At 33.0% G+C, this 21,990-nt stretch overlaps 1 protein-coding gene across 1 annotated transcript; it reads left to right on the forward strand.

Moving 5' to 3' along the window:
- The first annotated feature begins 2,543 nt into the window (after positions 1-2,543).
- LOC11426921 (O-glucosyltransferase rumi) lies at positions 2,544-19,335 on the forward strand. Its single transcript, XM_039827977.1, has 8 exons — positions 2,544-2,585; positions 2,784-2,907; positions 3,036-3,526; positions 14,761-15,350; positions 17,221-17,410; positions 17,494-17,558; positions 17,853-18,063; positions 18,868-19,335. Exons 1-8 carry the CDS (start codon positions 2,544-2,546, stop codon positions 19,147-19,149), a joined length of 1,995 nt encoding a protein of 664 aa, XP_039683911.1. The 3' UTR covers positions 19,150-19,335.
- The last annotated feature ends 2,655 nt before the right edge of the window (positions 19,336-21,990 follow it).

Genomic DNA, 21,990 nt, shown 5'->3' on the forward strand with positions numbered 1-21,990 from the left:
ACACGCGCGCGTATTCACAACCTTACGATGCTCCATCGCGTTAGTAGCCATCAGATCTGGATCGTTCCTTGATCTGACGGCTACTGTATGATCTGTCTTTAAATCCTGTATGTGTTCCGCTGGATGGACTGTGGTGTGTTTTCTGTTTGAACCGTCAGATCGTTGATCTGACGGTCGCTGTGCTTTCTGTGATTTCCTTCCTTTGTTCTGTTTATTTTTAAAACCGTTGGATCTTAGATCCTATGGCTGTGATGAGATCTTGGGATTCAGATTTGGACCTCTGGATTCATCCAACGGTCCAGATTAAATCCTGCTGAGCCAATTTTGTATTTTCTTTTTTTTAGTTGTTCTTTATCATTTTTAAATACTTTTTACATTTTTTTTTTACATTTTAATGCTTTTAAAAATTCCAAAAATATTGTTCTTATCATCTTAATTTTCTCTAATTTTAAAAATCCATCCTATTTGTTTTCTTTTAATTTTTTTTTTTTTTATTTCTTATATGATGATCTTAATTGTTGCTTGTCTTAATTCCTTGTTTTTTATTACTTATGTCTCATTCACCATGATATTTCTTATGTTACTAACGATTTAATTTTTGTCTTGAATCATAGCATGTACATTTAATTTTCTCATCATTTTATTTTGTCATTGACTTAGTGTGTATAAATAGGAAATTGATGTAAGTTTTATTTCTTACATTTTATTTTGGCATAAAGGCCTTAGGGTTGTATTTAGGAATTGATGTAATAATGTAGGTAACACAAGCACCGACACTTGCACCGACACTACCACAATATATTTACCGCTTTCCGCTCGTTCTTTTTACGACGCTACGTTAGTTTTCACCGTTAGTTTAGAAAAACCATTTTCTCAAAAAATCAAATATGCACAACTTCAAAATCATTTTCTTAATAACATTTTTCCTTTATTTTCTTAATCAAACTCTCAATCAATTTTAATTCAACTTCAATCATTTTCAAAATTTAAAATCAATCAACCTCACTCATTTTTTTATCTCATGCCTTGAGGCCTCTTTCTCTTCTTAAAACCCATTTTCAAAAATCTTAAAATCAACCTAACCCACCAAAGAAATTTTTGTGTGGAACTACGTCGGTTTTGATCCCTTTCCCAAAAAGGGTACGTAGGCAGAGGACTTATCCTTCCAAATCAAATAAAAATAACCAAAAACATACTTCTTCTCCCTCCATTCTTTCACTTAGATTTTAGGTAATAATTTTTCAAGTAAGCCAAATGAATTTAGCACAAGATAATCTAGGTAAGCGGTTCCTTCGGAGTACCGAAGTCGTTTAGGGTGCTTAACACCTTCCCTATTCGAAACCAACCCCCGAATCCAAAGTCTCGACAAGGGTTTTTACTCATTTTTTCCCTTCCCACGAATAAAAATTGAGAGTTCAAAGATTGACGATTCAAATCAATCAATGGTTTGATATCCGAAAATCGGGGAGCACAGAATGGCGACTTCACTGGGGACTTAGTCTTACGCGGGTTAAACCCACCTTACTTGTTTTTTTACTTGTGCTTTATTATTTCTTATGCCTTGTAAGTACATGCCTAAATGCTATTGCTTTCACGTGAGTGGTGAGATAAAGCTCCACACCCGAGCTTGAGGGAAATATAAGATAGGAGTGGTAGACTCATAGTGGCATACCGAGAGTATACTCGTGTCTTGTCACACGTGAGATAACTACACTTAGCAAAGGAGCTTGAAGTAATATATGTCGGCGTGTGTTTTCACGTTTAGACTTTATTACTCTTAAGTTTTCAATGAAGCTAAGGACCTTTTAGTAACCCTTAACCCATCTTAGCCTTTTTAGGACGTAGTGCGGTGGCTAACCGGGTGTTTTCTCGGAATTAGTCGACACGCGATACTACACTCAAATGAGACTTTCCTACGAACGTTGTTGGACCGGGTGTTTTCTCGGTATCCGATAGTATTCGGAAGTGGTCAATGACTTTGGGAACCTTGGTAGAACTTTTGTTACAAGTGCAATTTAAACCATAGTCCTTACCAAATGGCGTTGTTACCCTTGACTCCAACATGTGGACTTAACCTCATCATGTACTTTAGCATAACCATTCATAAACAACTTTTTCCATCAAAAATTGAAGGATTTAGACAAGTTTTTGTAAACATCATGGATATGGACCTTGTAAGAATGAACACCAAGAGATACAACTTCAAAAAAAAAATCTCTTAACTAAGTTTTAGCTTTTGTTAAGAACTTTTTCCTTGGTTTCGTTCTTATCATTTGAAAAAGGACCTTTTGCAATATCTTCACAATTTTCAAATGAAACCATGTTTCTCTACAATGTTTAAAAATTAACTTTGATAAGTCCTTTAAAAAAAAAAATAGTACATTTCTGCATAAATATATCATGCATCATCTTTGCATTCATAGTTTCTAGTCCATGCCTCATATTTTGTTTTTACCTACAAAAGGTCAATCCAACATTAAAGGGGTCAGATGTCTTCATCCAAGTTCGGCTCGCATATGCAGACACTCGTGCAAACAGGAAAAATGGACCGGCTTGAGCAAGAGGTTCATGAGCTTCGTGGAGAGGTAACAACACTTAGGGCTGAGGTAGAGAAGTTAACTAGCCTTGTATCTTCATTGATGGCTACAAACGATCCACTGCTTGTCCAACAAAGGCCTCAATCACCATATCAGCCAATGTGCCCTCAAAAGCCTCGACAACAGGCTCCTCGGCAGTCTATCCCTCAGAATTAGGTTCCTCAGAAGTTCATTCCGCAAAATCAGGTCCAAAAAGCATCTCAGTGTGACCCGATTCCTGTGAAATATGCGGATTTGCTTCCCATTTTGCTTAAGAAGAACCTTGTTCAAACCCTACCACTTCTCGGGTGCCGAATTCGCTGCCACCTTGGTATCGCCCTGACCTCAACTGTGTATTCCATCAAGGGGCACCAGGTCATGACACTGAGCAGTGCTACCCTTTGAAAGAAGAAGTTCAGAAGTTGATTGAAAATAACGTGTGGTCCTTCGATGACCAAGATATAAAAGTGCTACTTCAACAACAACATCTGGCTCCTCACTCTGTTGCCGCTGTTAGGCCCATCACCAATGTTGTTCAAGATCCGGGTTATCAACCCCAGTTTCGACCAAGTCAACAACAGTATCTGGATTCTCACTCTGTTACCACTGTTTTGCCCATCATGAATGTTGTCCGCAATCCGGGCTATCAGCCCCAGTTTCAGCAATATCAACAACAGCCTCGACAACAGGCTCCAAGAATTAAATTTGATCCGATTCCAATGAAATATGGGGAGTTGTTTCCCTATTTATTTGAGAGGAACCTTGTCCAGACTAGGCCACCTCCTCCAATACCGAAGAAATTGCCGGCTCGATGGAGACCTGATCTCTTTTGTGTTTTCCATCAGGGGGCACAAGGTCATGATGTTGAGTGCTGTTTTTCTTTAAAGATTGAAGTCCAGAAGCTGATCAAAGACGATCTCATACCTTTAGAGGAGTTTGGATTTGAATATGCAAGTTAATCCGCTATCGGATCTTGATGCCTAATGTTGACACATGGATTGTTGAGCTGCAATTGGGTTTTTGGTGATGTTTATTTCTTCTACTCATTTGTTCAATTAATATGTTTGTTTGTTGTTTTATGCTTTTCAAAAAAAAAAAAAATCCTTTCGTCCCACCCGAGACGGAAGTGAGCTTGTTTAGGGCTTTTTGCTTTACGTATTTTCATCATTAATGAAAGGCCATCTCGATCCCGACCTTCTTTTATTTTGTGCTTTTTCTGGAAAAATGGTAATACAAAAAAACCAAAAAAATTCTTCTTCTTTAATTATTTCCACATATCTGCATAATCATAATGTTTATATCAATAATCAAATCATGCATTAATAAACCCGTTGAACACTTTAATCCTGTACTCCCTCTTGACTTTGAGTTCCTTGTATCCGAGGCTGAATAAGAGGATGATGAAGAAGTTTCCAATGAGTTTTCTCGCCTCCTGGAGCATTTTGGTCGTCGAAGCTGCAAATATCAAGAAAGATTGTCCAGAAGAGGACTTTCATGTACAAAGACTGGCACGAGACGCTACCATCAGTCTTGCAGGGATATTGTACTCCATGCATACTTTAACAGGAGCAAACCCCCCTCCATCCCTTAGTATACAACATAAAAGCAGTGCCTCTCATGGAGGTCAAAGTCTTGTCAACGGAAGTTCCAATGAAAACTAAGCTTGATTGAATTTAAAAGTGTTATTGCCATGTGGCATGGACAGTTATATCAAAATGATAAAGCAAGTATTCGATAAAGAAGGCCCGTTCCCGTGAATGTCAAGAAAGTGGCTTTGTGCTCAAAAATATGTTACCCAATTCCAGAGGCTTTGAATGCCTAATACAAAGAATGAGGGTAAACTTGTATGTCCTGAGAATACTGATGCAGTCAAGAAATACTTTGTTAAAATGAAAAAGCTCGATAAGTTGCAAACCTGAAAAGGCGGCTTAGGCAAAAAAAAAGAAAAAAAAAAAAGCGTCTCGATGGATTGAAAACCCAAAAGGGCGGTCCATGCAAAAGTTAGAGACATATATAAAAAAAAATGAAAAATGATGTTTATCCTGATAGGTTGAAACCCGCAAGGGCGATCTATGCAAAAGTTAAGGATCATGACAAAGTAACTGCATCTGGTCGGACATGACTCATCTAGGGCATTTCAGCCGTCAAAAGACCTCCGACTCATGGTAAGGTAATTGCATCAAATCAGATATGATTCATATGGGGCATTTCAGCCGTCAAAAGACCTTCGACTCATGGCAAGGTAATTGCATCAAATCAGATATGATTCATCTGGGGCATCTTAGTTGTTAAAGGGCTTCCGTTCTGAAACGTCTGCAAATCAAAGACTCAGAACAGTGGGATTCAAAATTGGTAGAGGAAACAGTGGTTATTGTGTTCAATGTACCTTTTCCATTTAATTACCATTTTCCAAACTTTTAAAATCCGTGGAACCACGCCTTTGGCAGACCACCACTCCATTTACATTAACTTGAGCTTGTGCCCATTTATTTGAAATTCTCATTTATTCTGTTTGCAAACTTTTCTTCTATTTTTGATGTTAATACCTAAAGCAAAAAAAAAAATCAAAAAAAATCTTTTAAAAAAAACTTTTATCATGTCTTCTGAAAAGCATAAACAACAGGTACATCTTCTTTGAACTTATGAGCATGTGAAACATACATCAACATCCGTCTCAAGGACAGTTAAACTCTGCAAGGTTGGCATGACTAAAAGCTGTGAGATGACCTCTGTCAAAAAAAAAAAAAAGTAAAATGCTCGCTAAGTCGAAAACCCGAAAGGGCGGTTTTAAGCCAAAAATGAGCGTCCCGATGGACTGAAAACCCGAAAGGACGGTCCAAGCAAAAATTAGGGGCATACAAACAAAAAGAATATATTCCCGGTGGATTGAAAACCCGAAAGGGCGATCCAGACAAAAGTTAGGGATTCAAAAAAAATATATATACAAAGAAATGAAAAAAGACAGAGGCATCACAGTTCAAGTTGGCCAAATGGAAGAATGCACTTTGTGTTGGCTTACAGAATGGCGACTTCTGCCAGATTTATTAATTGATGGGTTTTATCCCGAAAAATTGCGACTTCTGCCTGTGGTTTGATTGATGGCAACTTCTGCATGTGATTTGATTGATGGCGACCCCTGCCAGAATGGTTGATTGATGGGTTTCATCCCGATAAATGGCGACTTCTACCCTAGTTTTTGATCATGAGGACTTACCCCAGCAGTATGTTTAAGGGGCGGTACCCCAACATTGGTTGATTCATCTCCCGTGACTTTATCCCCAATGAAAGTTTCGAGTGTTCGCACAGTGATGCCGGGCCATTCTCCTTGTAGACCTGCCCAATCCTGTCTCAACAATCTTACCATTACACCGTCATACGAGTCTCATACATATTCATTCATGCATGCATACATAGCACGCATATAAATATCATTCATACATAGTTGCATTTTTGCCCAATATTTTGCTTCACTATCCTCAGATACCACACCCAGTGTGTCTAATTCCAAAATGTCATCAAATCAAACATGTTCCAAAGGGGCAGGTCTCACCAGTAATCAGTCTATACAATTCCCCATTGTCGTCAGACAAATTCCTTGTTCCCCTCAACTTTACCTTTATCAAGTCACTCCCTTGATACCAAGCTTTACAATGTCTTTATTTTTACCGTGTGTTTGCTATCCCACAATGTTAGCAAACCCTGTCGGTCCGTCATGTCTTTACTTTCGCCACTCGTCGGCAATCATGTCTTTACTTTCGCCACTCGTCGGCAGTCATGTCTTTACTTTCGCCACTCGTCGGCAAATCATATCTTTACTTTCGCCACTCGTCGGCAAATCATGTCTTTACTTTCGCCACTCGTCGGCAAATCACGTCGGCCAATCATGTCTTTACTTTCGCCACTCGTCGGCAAATCATGTCTTTACTTTCGCCACACGTCGGCCAATCATGTCTTTACTTTCGCCACTCGTCGGCAGTCATGTCTTTACTTTCGCCACTCGTCGGCCCGTCATGTCTTTAATTTAGCCACTCGTCGGCCCGTCATGTCTTTACTTTAGCCACTCATCGGCCCGTCATGTCTTTACTTTAGCCGGCCCGTCATGTCTTTACTTTAGCCACTCGTCGGCCCGTCATGTCTTTAATTCCGCCACTCGTCGGCCCGTCATGTCTTTAATTCCGCCACCCGTCGTTTAACCACGTCTTTATCTCACTACTCGGCAGATAATTTTGTCCTTACCTTTAAAATAATGTTAACAAACATTATCATTTATTCCCCAGTCAGTCTTTATTCGTCATTCACATTCAGGTCAGCATCATATTTAGTCATACCATCACATGCATAAGCATCGCATCTGTGGCACTTCAAACGGTCCAAAATCGGCGTTTTTATATATTTAAGTCTCTCCGACCCTTTGGTTTAAAAAGTATTCTCTTTTAAAACCTTTGTGACGAAGAAACTTAAATAGGGGCATCTGTCATACCCCAATTTTGGACCGTTTAAGATCGTTTGTCCGTATTTTAAAATGGTTCACGTTCCCTTTTATTCGTTTTTTTACCATTTAAAATTCGTGTTTCTTGTCTTTAGTCATTCAAAAAGTTTTTATTTTACATTTAAATCAACGTTTGCATTTCACAACAATTAAAACCGTCTCACTTTCATTTTTATGACGCATTTTTTGTTATATAGTCTTTTTAATCGTAACGGTCATGTCAAAAAAAAAAAGAGAAGGTCTAACCGTATTTTAAAAGTCGCGTCTTTTTTTATTTTTATCATTTCAAACAAAATTTCGGCAGGGAGGTTACTTTGAAGTACCTCATTTGGTTCCGAAGGGACATTGTTTTTATTTTTATTTAATCTTCATCTTTATTTTTATTTTTATTTTTTATTTATTTTATTTTCAAGAAAAAAGAGAAGACAGTCACGTAAGTGACTTTGGTCTTTCTTCTTCTTCTTCTTTTTTTTATTTGTTTATTTTTTATTTTTATTATTTTTGCTTTTTTTTTTGTTGTTTATTTTTATTTTTTGTCAAGTCTTTTTCTCCAAGTCTCAGCTACAAGGGTAATTTGGTCATTTCAATGTATCAGAGACAAACCCTAATATTTTACTATAAATGGCCTGTCAGTGCACTGTTCACGAGGTCAGAGAAAGTCAGTCACAATAATCAGCAATCACACTCATAAACAATCTCCAATTTTCTCTCTCCAAAATTTTGGATCAAAACCCAAAATTTCATGAACTCATATGAACAATATCAAGAACACATGAACCTCAATCATTTCCAGAAACACACAATAACAACATAAACACCTCAAATCAATACAAGTCCGAACCCAACAACACAAATCCGGATCTATATCACTACAAATCCAAATCATACAACAACCACAATAGCTCAGAAGCTAATAACCATAACAAATCCGAATCGCATAACAACAACAGCTCAGAATACCACAACAAACACGGCAACAGCTTAGAAGCTCAGATCGGACCAGAAACGACAACAACAAAGCAAAAAGAGGTAAAAAAATTTCAAATCTTCATTTGTAGATCTAGCTCAAATCTCTCTACCCTTTTAAAAAATAACACCGGATTTGTATAGAGGAGAAGGAGAAGAAGCTTTTGATGTAAAAAAATTTCAAAAAAAATAAAATAAAAAAAAGCTCCGACGCGGCGGCGCTATGGCCGACCACCGCGTCGGAGCAGCTCCGGCCACCGCCTTCCTCCTTCTTCTCCGATCTGTCATTTGTAGTGAGAAGGGAGAGCTTCTCTCTCTAAAATAAACTTAGAGAGAGAAGTGTTTTGGATTTGTTTTGTTTTTTTGTTAAAATTGCTTTTATAGTGCTTTCTTTTTTGCCGGATCACACGCGCGCGTATTCACAACCTTACGATGCTCCATCGCGTTAGTAGCCATCAGATCTGGATCGTTCCTTGATCTGACGGCTACTGTATGATCTGTCTTTAAATCCTGTATGTGTTCCGCTGGATGGACTGTGGTGTGTTTTCTGTTTGAACCGTCAGATCGTTGATCTGACGGTCGCTGTGCTTTCTGTGATTTCCTTCCTTTGTTCTGTTTATTTTTAAAACCGTTGGATCTTAGATCCTATGGCTGTGATGAGATCTTGGGATTCAGATTTGGACCTCTGGATTCATCCAACGGTCCAGATTAAATCCTGCTGAGCCAATTTTGTATTTTCTTTTTTTTAGTTGTTCTTTATCATTTTTAAATACTTTTTACATTTTTTTTTACATTTTAATGTTTTTAAAAATTCCAAAAATATTGTTCTTATCATCTTAATTTTCTCTAATTTTAAAAATCCATCCTATTTGTTTTCTTTTAAATTTTTTTTTTATTTATTTCTTATATGATGATCTTAATTGTTGCTTGTCTTAATTCCTTGTTTTTTATTACTTATGTCTCATTCACCATGATATTTCTTATGTTACTAACGATTTAATTTTTGTCTTGAATCATAGCATGTACATTTAATTTTCTCATCATTTTATTTTGTCATTGACTTAGTGTGTATAAATAGGAAATTGATGTAAGTTTTATTTCTTACATTTTATTTTGGCATAAAGGCCTTAGGGTTGTATTTAGGAATTGATGTAATAATGTAGGTAACACAAGCACCGACACTTGCACCGACACTACCACAATATATTTACCGCTTTCCGCTCGTTCTTTTTACGACGCTACGTTAGTTTTCACCGTTAGTTTAGAAAAACCATTTTCTCAAAAAATCAAATATGCACAACTTCAAAATCATTTTCTTAATAACATTTTTCCTTTATTTTCTTAATCAAACTCTCAATCAATTTTAATTCAACTTCAATCATTTTCAAAATTTAAAATCAATCAACCTCACTCATTTTTTTATCTCATGCCTTGAGGCCTCTTTCTCTTCTTAAAACCCATTTTCAAAAATCTTAAAATCAACCTAACCCACCAAAGAAATTTTTGTGTGGAACTACGTCGGTTTTGATCCCTTTCCCAAAAAGGGTACGTAGGCAGAGGACTTATCCTTCCAAATCAAATAAAAATAACCAAAAACATACTTCTTCTCCCTCCATTCTTTCACTTAGATTTTAGGTAATAATTTTTCAAGTAAGCCAAATGAATTTAGCACAAGATAATCTAGGTAAGCGGTTCGTTCGGAGTACCGAAGTCGTTTAGGGTGCTTAACACCTTCCCTATTCGAAACCAACCCCCGAATCCAAAGTCTCGACAAGGGTTTTTACTCATTTTTTTGGTAGGCGAAAGTGATGCTCGCCTAATGATGTAGTATTTTTCTATCAATCAAAAGTAAGTATTTTTGTGTATATCGTCACCACAAGGACTAGCGCGATATTCAAGCCATTCAACAATCAATATTGTTTTAAGTGTATGAATTTAAAACGTGTGTTTGTGTAAACTATATAAACTATTTGACATAAAATAAATAGAGAAAAAAATATGGTCATTTCGCTTGGGGTCAGAGACACTCAACCAAGCGTAACAACTGCATTCTCACGATCAAATTACAGATTCTAGCTTTTTAAACGATATTATCACAATCACTCAACAACATCATCCGTGTCCAAATGATGTCGTGATTTCTAATGGACTATTCAAAAGTCGATTTCCCAAACTATTAAACAATCACAAAGTCGATCGGATCATTTAATCGATGATTTCTCAATCAATTAATTGATCCAAAAGCATTAAGTTCTAGATTAAAAGTGATTATCAAATATTAAAAGTGATAACTTAAGATATATTTTTATTCTATTTCTTAGATTCAAAAGTATTTGTCAATATCATTTTGAATTTCAATAAAGCATTAAATACAAGAATAACAACAATATTGAATAAATAAGCTAGAACCATATATTAAAAGATCAAAAGTTTACATAATGACTTGTTTGAATACCTCAAAACCCACAAGGTTAGATGTAGCTACATATGTCTATGCAAGCTTGGCAAATGATGAAAGAAAGATGAAGATTCCATGTCTAGACTCATGATGTCTCAACAAATCTTGAATAGAATCTACTCCTAACACCTTACTTTGTGTTTCTCTATAGAAATGCCATCTCTCTAAATAATCAAATCTCCAAAAAATGTGATACTACAGCCTACTCTTCCATGGCCGCAAAACGTGAATCCCCCTTTCTTGTTCCAAAACGTGTTTGTTCCTGGTGTGTGTTACTTCTCCATATATATAGTCACGAGACCCTACTTTTTAGAATGCTGCTATTCATCCAGCACTTTTCGCTCGCGCTCTACAGCGTTGCCTAAATTATCCATGCGCAAGTTAAGTCACATAGCGTGTCTTAACTTGCGCACTTTGTATTTTGTGCGCCACTTAAGTAGCGCAGCGTGAGTTAACTCACGCAGCAATTACTTAAGTCGTTTATCAGCAAAACAGAGACAAAGTTTCTCATTTTTCCAACTTCTCCAAACACGAAAATTTTCCCTCCAAGTGGGATTTTCATAATTCTTGTGCCATTCAAAGCTAATTTCTCCCACAATATCAAGTAAGTGATGATTACCCTACTTCATTGCATTTAACTTGTAGAAATTTTAGTTTTTTTTTTTAAGAAATATAACTTTTTTAGGTTTTTATAAATTTTGCTTGCATGTTAGTTTTGATAATTGTTAGTGATGAATTAACTTAGGAATTGTTGTTTATAAGTTATTTAGAGTACAATGTGGTATTTTGAGGTACAATTCTTATATTTTGAGGTACATCTTATTTTTTATTATCTCTCTCTTTCCTATCATATTAGCATATTTAAATTATAGTGTTAAATATATGTAAAAAAATCAAAACAACTCCAAACTTTGGAGTTTCTGGATTCATAAATGGTTAATATTGTAAAAATTGTTTTATAGTGTTAAATATTTTCAAACAATTTATTAAAAAAAACTACCTTTGACTGTAATCACTTTGTTCAATACTTTTATGAAAAACTATTTGACTACAATCCACTTTGTCAAAGAAAACTTTAAATTATGAAAAACATCCCGCCGTTGAACATGATAAAATTATGTTTTTCCGAAACGCAGTTTTAGGCTTGCTACAAAAAGAAAACCAATTAGATCATGTTGGAATAAACAACTTAATTAACCACTCACAAGTGTTTATCAAATAATGTTAATAAATAATTGTTAGATTAATTTTTCTCATAGGACATCCAATTATTTATCTCTTTGCTCAAAGTAGTTAAGTTTAGAAAAAAGATATTTGTACAATCATTTTGTGACAATTTTTTGATAATTTTCTCTCTCATACTCACATTATATTCTTACCCTCTCTTCATTGTTTTTGACCAATGAAAAGAGAGAAAAAGAAGATTGTCAAAAAGGTTGTACAATTTTTTTTTTTTTTAAAAAGGTTATACCAAATGGTTGTTTAAATATCATTGTTCCTAAGTCTATCCAATCACCACATAAATGTTGAAGTATAAGTTTTTATATAAAGAAGTAGCTGATTTTTTTTAAATAGAGGAGAGAGATATTACCGAATTTGATCTCATTATGGATATTATCTAGTTTTGTAGTGTTCAATTAACAAATAAACGCTCATGTTGAGTTTAGTAAGAGATAATAGAATGAAGTTGTCAATGAATTAGCTAATGTAGTGACATCCTTACATATCTTTTTTTGGTAGTGACATCCATATATATCTTTGATGATATTCCGACATGTATCATGAATTTAATTAATAATGAAATGCGATAAAGAACATTTTCTAAAAAAATAATAATATTTTAATGGGTTTTGCTAATCAGGGCAATGGTTAAGAAAGCCAAAAGTAGCATGTTTGCATTAGTTTCAACAACATTTTGACTTTTAAAAAGTTAAATTTATCACTTTTCACCATTTTCCAATACTATATTTATATTTTTATCCCCTTATCCAATGCCTCAAGGACAATGGTTAGCATTCTCCTATTTTAATATATATTAATTAGGTTGTCCTCGTGAGCTTTTAACTAAATTGATAAAAAAAATATTGTATAATATATGCAGAGCCCAGAGTTCGAACATTGGCCACTATATTTATTTCCTTTAAAAGTAAATTTATAATCATCAAACTTGACCTTAAAAAAAATTAAGCTTAAAACATTATGGGTAGATCATAATTAACTCTAAATGCTAGTATTTTTTTTCTTTGACAAAACTTTGTACAAAGTATTGAACCAATATATTTTTAGCAAATTGGGAAATATTTTCATATCAATACTTTTTAAAGTAAACTTCCATATTTACTATTTCCAAAATTAAAAAAGAATATTATATATAATAGAAAAATAATATTATATATAATTATTTTTTTAGAGAAAAAAATATAATTATTCTCAATCTCTAATAGACATTAGCACTCCATTGAAGACTTGTTGTATCTGGGTTGAATGTTAGTGAGCCATTAATTTAGAGCAGGATGAATAGATTGGTTTTATTGAGCACCATTTTTTTCTTCATCTTTTTTATGATAATAATTGATTGGAACACCTACATCAACCGGTTTGATCCTGTAAGTTTGTCTTCCATTCCATCATCTTGATCTTTGTCATTGGATTTAATACTTACATCAATCAATATTTCTCTTTTTTTATGCCCACCATTTTTTTATATCATGGTTTATCTTTATCGATATATGATGCTCAATATTATTTATTTTTCTTTTTCTATACAAAATGATGGTAGTATGACACCCTCAATGTACATGGCACCAATGACATGATCACAGACTAAATTCAAACAAATTAATTTACAAATAATCGACAAAAGTTGGGAGGATCTCCCAAATGAGATTTTTTGTGTACGGGATCAAAAAACAATAATCATTTTAATTTTTGTTTTGTTGAGGAAATAATAGTTTTAAACATGTATTCTTCAACTCGTATTTAATAAATATCATAAAGTTTAAAAGAGTTGGAGTTGAGAGGTTCATTTTAATGTATGTTTAACATGTTTTATTGATTTTGAGTATAATTTATTTTGCCTCTAAAATTAAAATGATTTAAAGTTAAAATATGAAGTTTTTGATTTTAGGATTGAATTTTGTACTCAAACTTATTATTTAATCCATTTTTATATAAATATGTTCGGTATTACTTATTTTCCTTCAACTCATTTTAATCCTAAATAATTTTTGTCACTACATAACCAAGCACATGTTAACATAGGAGCCAATTTATCTTTAGGAGAAAACTAGAACCAGGAGTATAATACACTATTTTTTTTTAGGCTAAATACCTACCCGAGTCCTTTAAGTTTCATATTTGTTTCAGATATATCCTTTAAGTTTCAAAGGTTTTAGATAAGTCCTTTTAAGTTTGAAGTTTGTTTAAGATAGGTTCTTTAAGTTTCTAAGGTTTCAGGTAGGTTCTTTGAGTTTCGAGTTTGTTTCAGATAGGTCCTTTCTATCAACCTCCGTTAAGCTAAAGTTGATTTGATAGAAATGACCAATCCGAAACAAACTCGAAACTTAAAGAACCTATCTGAAACCTTAAAAACTTAAAGGGCCTATCCGAAACAAACTCGAAACTTAAAGACCTATCTGAAACCTTAGAAACTTAAAGGACCTATCAGAAACAAATGTGAAACTTAAAGGACCCTGGGAGGTATTTGGTTTTTTTTTTTAATACAATCAAATTTCAAAGAGTAATGTTATATTTTTTCCTTGAGCTGGGAAAATTTAAAGTGATATTAATTATTAATTTGTCAAACTTTTTTAATTTTGAAAGGAATTTGTCAAAACTTAGTCGTCACTATTTATTGTAGAGAGAATTTTTTGAAAAAGGAGATAATAAAAGTATAAGAATATCTAGAAAAAGATAAATAAATTCTAAGTATGTCTAAAAAAACTTATATCGATAATTAAAAAAGAATATATTAGTTTATGAAATTTCGAGCCCTTCCTCCGCTTTAAAATGAGTGTAATAGTAGCTAGTGACCATATGAGAACTATTCAAGGCAACAATGGTACTTAATAAGAAAAAGTATATTAGCTATCTTTTTTTAGATAGATTAAATGGTAAATAACCATTGAAAACTCATACACATAAGTGGAGTAGTTGATGTTTGAACTCCAATCATAACATCCGGTCTAATAATTTCCGCATGGCTATTATCTTTGTTTTAATTATGCATTTTTAAATATATGTGTAAAATCTTTAAAGATAATTATTGTTAGTTGGATGACACATTCATTTTACTTCTTGTCTTTGATCAGTTCAAAACAAAGAGCACTTCTCTTACCAAAACAACTACAATCATCAATAGACAACAAACACAATTCACACTAAAGTGCTTCAATGGAAACCCAACACAAACCTGTCCAAACGATCATTCCCCAATTCAAGCATTTCATCAAGATCAAGATCCATCATCATCTACATCAACATGTCCAGAACACTTCAGATGGATTCATGAAGATTTGGAACCATGGAAGAGTACAGGAATCACAAGGGAAATGGTGGATAGTGGAGAAAACATTTCACAGCTTAGAATTGTGATTAAACAAGGAAAAGTTTATGTAGAAACTTATGGAGATTCATTTCAAACAAGGGCTACATTTACTGTATGGGGAATAGTACAACTTTTAAGGTTGTACCCTGGGAGAGTACCAGATTTGGAGCTATTGTTTGAGACTGGTGATAGAGCTGTGGTGGATAAAAAAAGATACGAAGGACCAGAAGCTGTGACACCACCACCTATTTTTAGTTATTGTGGAAAGAATGAAGCTCTTGACATTGTCTTTCCTGATTGGTCCTATTGGGGTTGGTAAGTCTCCTATATTAAATTACTACTTATTAATGTGGATTTTTGGAATGTTAATAAGTTTAACAAGGTGCTATACACGATTTTGTTGAAGCATTAAAATGTAGCGTGATGGCGAGTGTATAGGACTAGCAGTCAACCGTACCAGCTCGAAAATAGTTTGAGACTCGATTCGGTAATTAATTTGCTGAACTTTGTTCATGAACCAAATGAGACGAACTTGAGTTGAAAATTAAGTCCGTTAAACAAATGAGTTGAATTTAAACTATATATGGTTCGACTCGTTTGATTCATGAGTCAGCTCGAGATATATATATATATATATATATATTCAAAAATCAATTTATTTCTACTGTACTAAATATTCCACATAATTAGGAGGGCTATGATACCCACCTTCTTCATCGGGGAGAAATTATTCAGAAAAAATGATCCAAACCAATAGATAAGCACATAGAGAACCCACCAGGAGATTAGGATGACATTTACAAAGCTAAAAGCATGATACAATTAACTATAGAAAGAAAGAATAACGTAAAAAACATTAAAATAAGGAAAGAGCAATAGCACCTCTCAAACAATAAAGGAAAGAGCAAAAACAAGTAAATTGCAACTTTTTAGTCCCACATCGCCTGAAAGTATGTTCTACCTGGCTGCACTATTGTTATAAAAGAAGAGCTTATTCCCGGATGAGAAGAAATAATTAACATCTAAGAACAAAGCGTGGAAATTAAGGAAAAAGCGCAACTCAAAGCGTTTTTAGTTTTTTTTTATTACCTTGCTAAGGCATATTTTTTACTTCTCTTTTGGTTAGTTTAATTCGAGTTAAGCTTAACTAAATTCGACTCAACTTAACTCATTTTCAGCTCTACGCCCAATTCTCGTTTTTACTATTCCTATAAGTTTTTCTGTTTTTAATCCCTTTAAATAAAAACTTGTTTTGATGTTATGTGGATCATATTGAAATTTGTTGTTTTGTTTTAGTCTCTATAACATTTGTCCTATTGGAATTAGTTACGTGGATTATATTGATTTTAATCTCTATAATAGATTATATAAGGATTAAAATTGATGTAGTACTCGATGAAAGTTGGCTCAATTGATAAGAAGTTGATGAATTTGTAAGATAAAAAAATCAACTTCCACTGTCAATGTGAAGATTCAACACTGCTAGATCAACTCAAGTGAGTGATCCTTAAGTGTAAGTGCTCGTTTGTAACATCCCAGACGACTTTAAGCATTGCCGACTGACCCTACAAACCAACACGAGTCTTTTCAGCGTGTTTTGTCCTCAGTCACACGCTTACCGGGAAACTTACCGGTAGGTCATCCATCCAAAGACTACTCCAAGTCAAGCACGCTTAAATGTAGAGTTCTTATGGAATGGATTATCAAAAAGAAGATGCATGTTGTTGATATAGGTAGTACCAAACAATTCTTGTAAGCCTCCATTCAACCATGTAGTCACATATCTACACGGCCTCAGGATGCCTCTCATTCCGATGTGATTCGGTTTCTGTCGGGAGCCGCTCATTGTCGTGCCTTGTGCACCGGCGATCACTCCCCTGCCCCCATCAGCCGTGGGTGTTACATCGTTGAGTCTTTAGGATCTTATTCAAGCATAAGCATTTCAAGGATGGAAAATATAATGTAAAAATTGCAGACATTTTTTTTTTTTACGATGGAAAAAATTGCAGACATGAAAAATAGATAAATTTAAACCAAAAATGTCTATTGTGTTTTTTCTTTCTAGGATTTCTATCCTTTCATTCTTCTTTTGAAACACGACAGAGACAAATGCTCAACTTTCTAGTACATAAACCTACCAATTCTGGAAATTGAAGTTTTTGTTTTATTTTGTTTGAATTTGAAGGGCTGAGACTAGAATAAAACCATGGGAGAAAGTGTTGAAGGATATACAAGAAAGCAACAAGAAGATCAAATGGAAGGATAGGATACCCTATGCTTTTTGGAAAGGAAACTTTTTGTCCAACCCTAGGCATGAGCTTAGGAAATGTAATGTCACAGATCAACATGATTGGAATGCTCGTGTATATTCAGTGGTAAATAGTATATAATATGTTAAATAAATAAAATTATCACAATTTGTGAACACTTTATATTAATGAATATTGTTTGTTTTTAGGACTGGAATGAGGAAATTGATCAAGGGTTTAAGAACACAAAACTAGAAGATCAATGTGCACACAGGTAAGTATCTAAAACATTTTCATGCCTTTTTTTGTAACTTATTGCTATAATTTTTTTTTTTAATGCTGCATTAAACAAAATATAAGGTTTTTTATCTCAACCGTTAATATGAGATCAGATGGTTTAAATTATATAATAACAAAATCAGTTAAGAATTATCTTGATCGTTAATCAAAATGAATGATTGAAATCGATAATTGCGGATGGAGTTACTACAATCAAAATCCAATATATTCTTTTAGATTTGTCACTCAATAAATTGCTACATTCCTTGTGTTACTCTTTTATGTGAAGGTACAAGATTTATGTGGAAGGGATTTCATGGTCTGTGAGTGAAAAATATATAATAGCATGTGATTCAATGACATTGTTCATAAAGCCAAGATATTATGATTTCTTTACAAGAAGCCTAGTACCTTATAAGCACTACTGGCCCATCAACAAGCAAAACATGTGTCAAGATATTAAGTATGCTGTTGATTGGGGCAATACACATCCAGAGAAGGTAATCCCTATATTCCTTTCCCGTAATACTATAGTAATTGCTGTTATAAAATCTCAATATATGCCTCAGAAGTATAGTTCAAACGATAAAAGATTGGATAAACATTTGATATTCTGGGACTTGAGTTTGAACTTTCGATTTCTCCCTTCTTTACACTTTGTATCTGTGTGAAATCCACCACTAAACTATTTGAAACCAAGAAAATGTCAATATATGATATTTTTGGACAAATAACACTTTCCATCTTTGACACTTAAGAGAAGATTAAATTACACTTTTGTCTCCATGAGTAAATTACAACTATCTCTCAAATAATTTGTTTTCTATCTTTACAATTTTAAGAATCACCACAAGTAATAACCTTGAATATTTTATTATTAATTTTAACAATTTCAAAGATAAAATAAAGTTCTATATACCTATTTTATATGTGTGAAACAATGTTCAAATCCTTATTTTATTTGTGTTGATAGATGAATTCAAAACTATACGTTGTTCAATTCATGCTAGGAGTTCAGCTTGAAATAGAGGAAATTATGTGTACAAATTTTTTGATTATATTAAAATTGATTAAAATGTAAAATTTCAGCAAATATGAAATTGTAGGTTTTGATTTGTATAAGAGAAAAAAAAAATTGTAATTCAAACCTCTCTTACAAAAGAAGAGTGTGGTTTTCTCTCTATGTTTTTTAATAAAATATGCTCTTGGAATTGTGACAAAATCAATATTTGAAGAAAACCCTATTTATTTGCTTCATAATTATTTTTATTGTGGCTGAGTTTTTTTAATGCATAATTCAACAGGCACAAGAGATTGGCAGAGAAGGTACAAGGTTCGTTGAAGAGAACGTAAATATGAAATTGGTGTATGATTATATGTTACATCTATTGACTGAATATGCAAATCTCATAAGATTTGAACCAAAAATACCTGCAGAAGCTATTGAGGTTTGTACTGAAAATGTGGCATGTTCAATGGATGGTATATGGAGGGAATTTATGGTTGAGTCCATGGTTAAGTCACCAAGTGACACACCTCCATGTGCAATGTTTTCTCCTTATTTTATTTATGATGATGTCAAATAAGCTATGAAAGGTATTATATTTTATGAACAGATTATATTGTGGCCTTTTTTAAACAAGAAACATTACATTATATTATAGAATACATACTCAATAAGATGGACAACAAAGTTTGGGTTCTGGCTCTTATAAGATATGAGTTGGATTATTACCAATTAAACCAAATATTTGTTGGTATTTATTATTTCTTTTATTTATCAGAAGTTTTGACTTGGTCATTTTTGGGTAGATTTCTAGACTTGACTTGATCTTCTTTTCTCATTTATGATCTTACCTATATCTTACCACTATGATATATATGCTATTCAGGTGCAAGTTTATTTTGAGGTACAATTCTTATATAATAAGCTTGAGAGTTGAATATATTGTTAATTTCTATACAATTATATTTATTTATAACCATCGAAGATATTGAAAGTGTTAAAGTAAGACGGATAAATTTAACGATCGAAGAATAATTTTTAACTTTTTCGCTTTTTTTACTTTTTGATAAATAAGTTTGTTTGAGGTAGATAAAAATATATTATTAGGGCAGCTTAAAATAAAACTTACTCAAATCATTCAAGATAATTTTTTTGGTAGCCCAAAGCTACCCTATTCTCACAAGAGATTCCGCCAATGAACCTACTTATTCCCTTTATAAAGGTAAATTTATAGTCATTAAATAATCCTTGAGAAAAAATATGTAGAGTTTTTCTAATTACACCTTGTTTAATCCTAGTTGCACCTCAAAATGACAAAATTATCCTTTCATAAAATTAATTTTCAACAAGCATCTTCATTTTTTCTTGGTTACACCCTAAAATCCCTCTTCAATTTAAGTAGGTCATGTAAGCTTAGTTTCAGTAGGTCATGTAAACTGAGTTTAAGTGTACATCTAAAAGTTCAACCTTGTTCAATGATTATACGTAATATCAGTTTAAGTATGTACATGTAAACTTAGTTTAAGTAGGTCATGTAAACTGAGTTTAAGTGTGCATACTTAAACTCAGCTTAAGTAGTTATGCAAACTAAGTTTAAGTAGATTATGTAAACTAAGTTTACATGAACCTACTTAAACTGAATTTAAGTTAACCTCAATAATGTAAAACTGAAACTGTCGTACAGTGCAGTTGAACAAGAAGAAGAAAATTGAAACCAGCGTTATTGAAAAAGAAGAAAAAATTCACTTATTTATATGCAATCGAGTATGAATGAAAGATGTTTTGATTCACTCTTTAATCTTCCATAGAGATTAATTGAACATCAGGATTGTTTGATTGTTGGTGGGTGAAAGAGAGTGGAATTTTAGAGTGACAATGAATGAAATCAAGATTTTAAGATAATTTATATAAAAGGACAATTTTGGTATTATCAAAAAATTTAAAAAAAACTAGGTGTAATAAAAAATATATAGTGTGTGAATAGAAAAACTCAAATATGTATAATACTCAATTATTTAAGTGTGCATTTGTTTTGCTAAAAAAAAATAAGGTATTGTATTGCACAACTTTTTTTGTACACTTTGATTTATTACGAGACTCTACGATAGGTAGCGAGAAATTGAACAAAAATAAAAATTATTGTCCTTACTAAGTCATGAGACAATTTTTTGTCCAGAATACATACTATCAAAAATATCAAATTACAATTCTTTATTTTATTTTTGTACATAAAAAAGTATTATTTTTCTATGGTACAATTATGCCTCATCAGTTATCATATACTTTTTAACTAGTATTCAATGATTTGTGAATCAAACGCTCCATAAAATTTTACTCTTGCCAAGAAAATGCTAAGTCGATTTTGTGATGTTGAGTTAGACAAAAATCACAAATTGTAAGACATATAATATAGAGCATGAGTTGACTATAAAGTTTATAATGTTTTTCTACCCATGCATGATTGGTGCAATAATTGAATAAAAAGGCTACTTAAACTCTCAAGATAGGAACATGACGACTTGCAAATATTTTTGTACAAGTCTTTGTTTAAGACAAAATATCCCTCAACCTTGATCTTCAAACGGCACTGTCAATGAAAACGATCACGAGTTTTTTAAGATTGTTAATGGTTAGAAGGAAACAACCATGCATATATTTTTATTTTTTTTTATTAATTTTCTTCCGAAGACTATAAATTTATCAGTCTTGTGTAGGAAAAAAAAAAGACAAGGAGGACGGTGTTGGATGAGTTCATTGACTTTTCAGATAACTTGACTAAAAATTGTTACCTAACTTTATTTGCATTATACCGAGTTTTGTATGTATTTGGATTTTGGAAACGATATGATTTAATTTTTCTAATATTTATAATGTCATGACTATCCACGATATATTTCTAAATGAATTAAAAGAAGAGGTAGACTTGAGCTGTTATAATGTTTATTTTTTGTCCAAAAAAAAATTGTTTACTTAAGAAGAGGTAGACTAGAAGTAATGTTATATTTAGACACACAAACCACGATATGAAACACTTGCACGGTGTTGTATTATTGTCTAGAATTTGTGTCCAAATAGCATTTCAATATGCACAATGTCGTCCTCCCTTCTTCTTTTTTAATCCCTTCAGTGAGTGTTCATTATTTCTCTATTAAAATATATTTGTATTTTTAATCTCAATTTTAATGTTGATTAGGGAGGAAGGTATTATAAATTAAGGTCATATTATATTTGACTGCACAAAAATAGAAATTTTACGTTTATTCAAACAAAACAAATAAAACATTATTGACTACATAATTTTCAAAATATTTGATTATTTAGTACATTTGACTATAAATTATCAATAACGATACAATATAGACAAAATTACATTTGTTGTCTATTAACTTAATTTCATATGACTATTTCGTCATTTATCTTT

The sequence above is a fragment of the Medicago truncatula genome, chromosome 7 (genome assembly GCF_003473485.1).
Source record: "Medicago truncatula cultivar Jemalong A17 chromosome 7, MtrunA17r5.0-ANR, whole genome shotgun sequence".
Lineage (NCBI taxonomy): Eukaryota > Viridiplantae > Streptophyta > Magnoliopsida > Fabales > Fabaceae > Medicago > Medicago truncatula.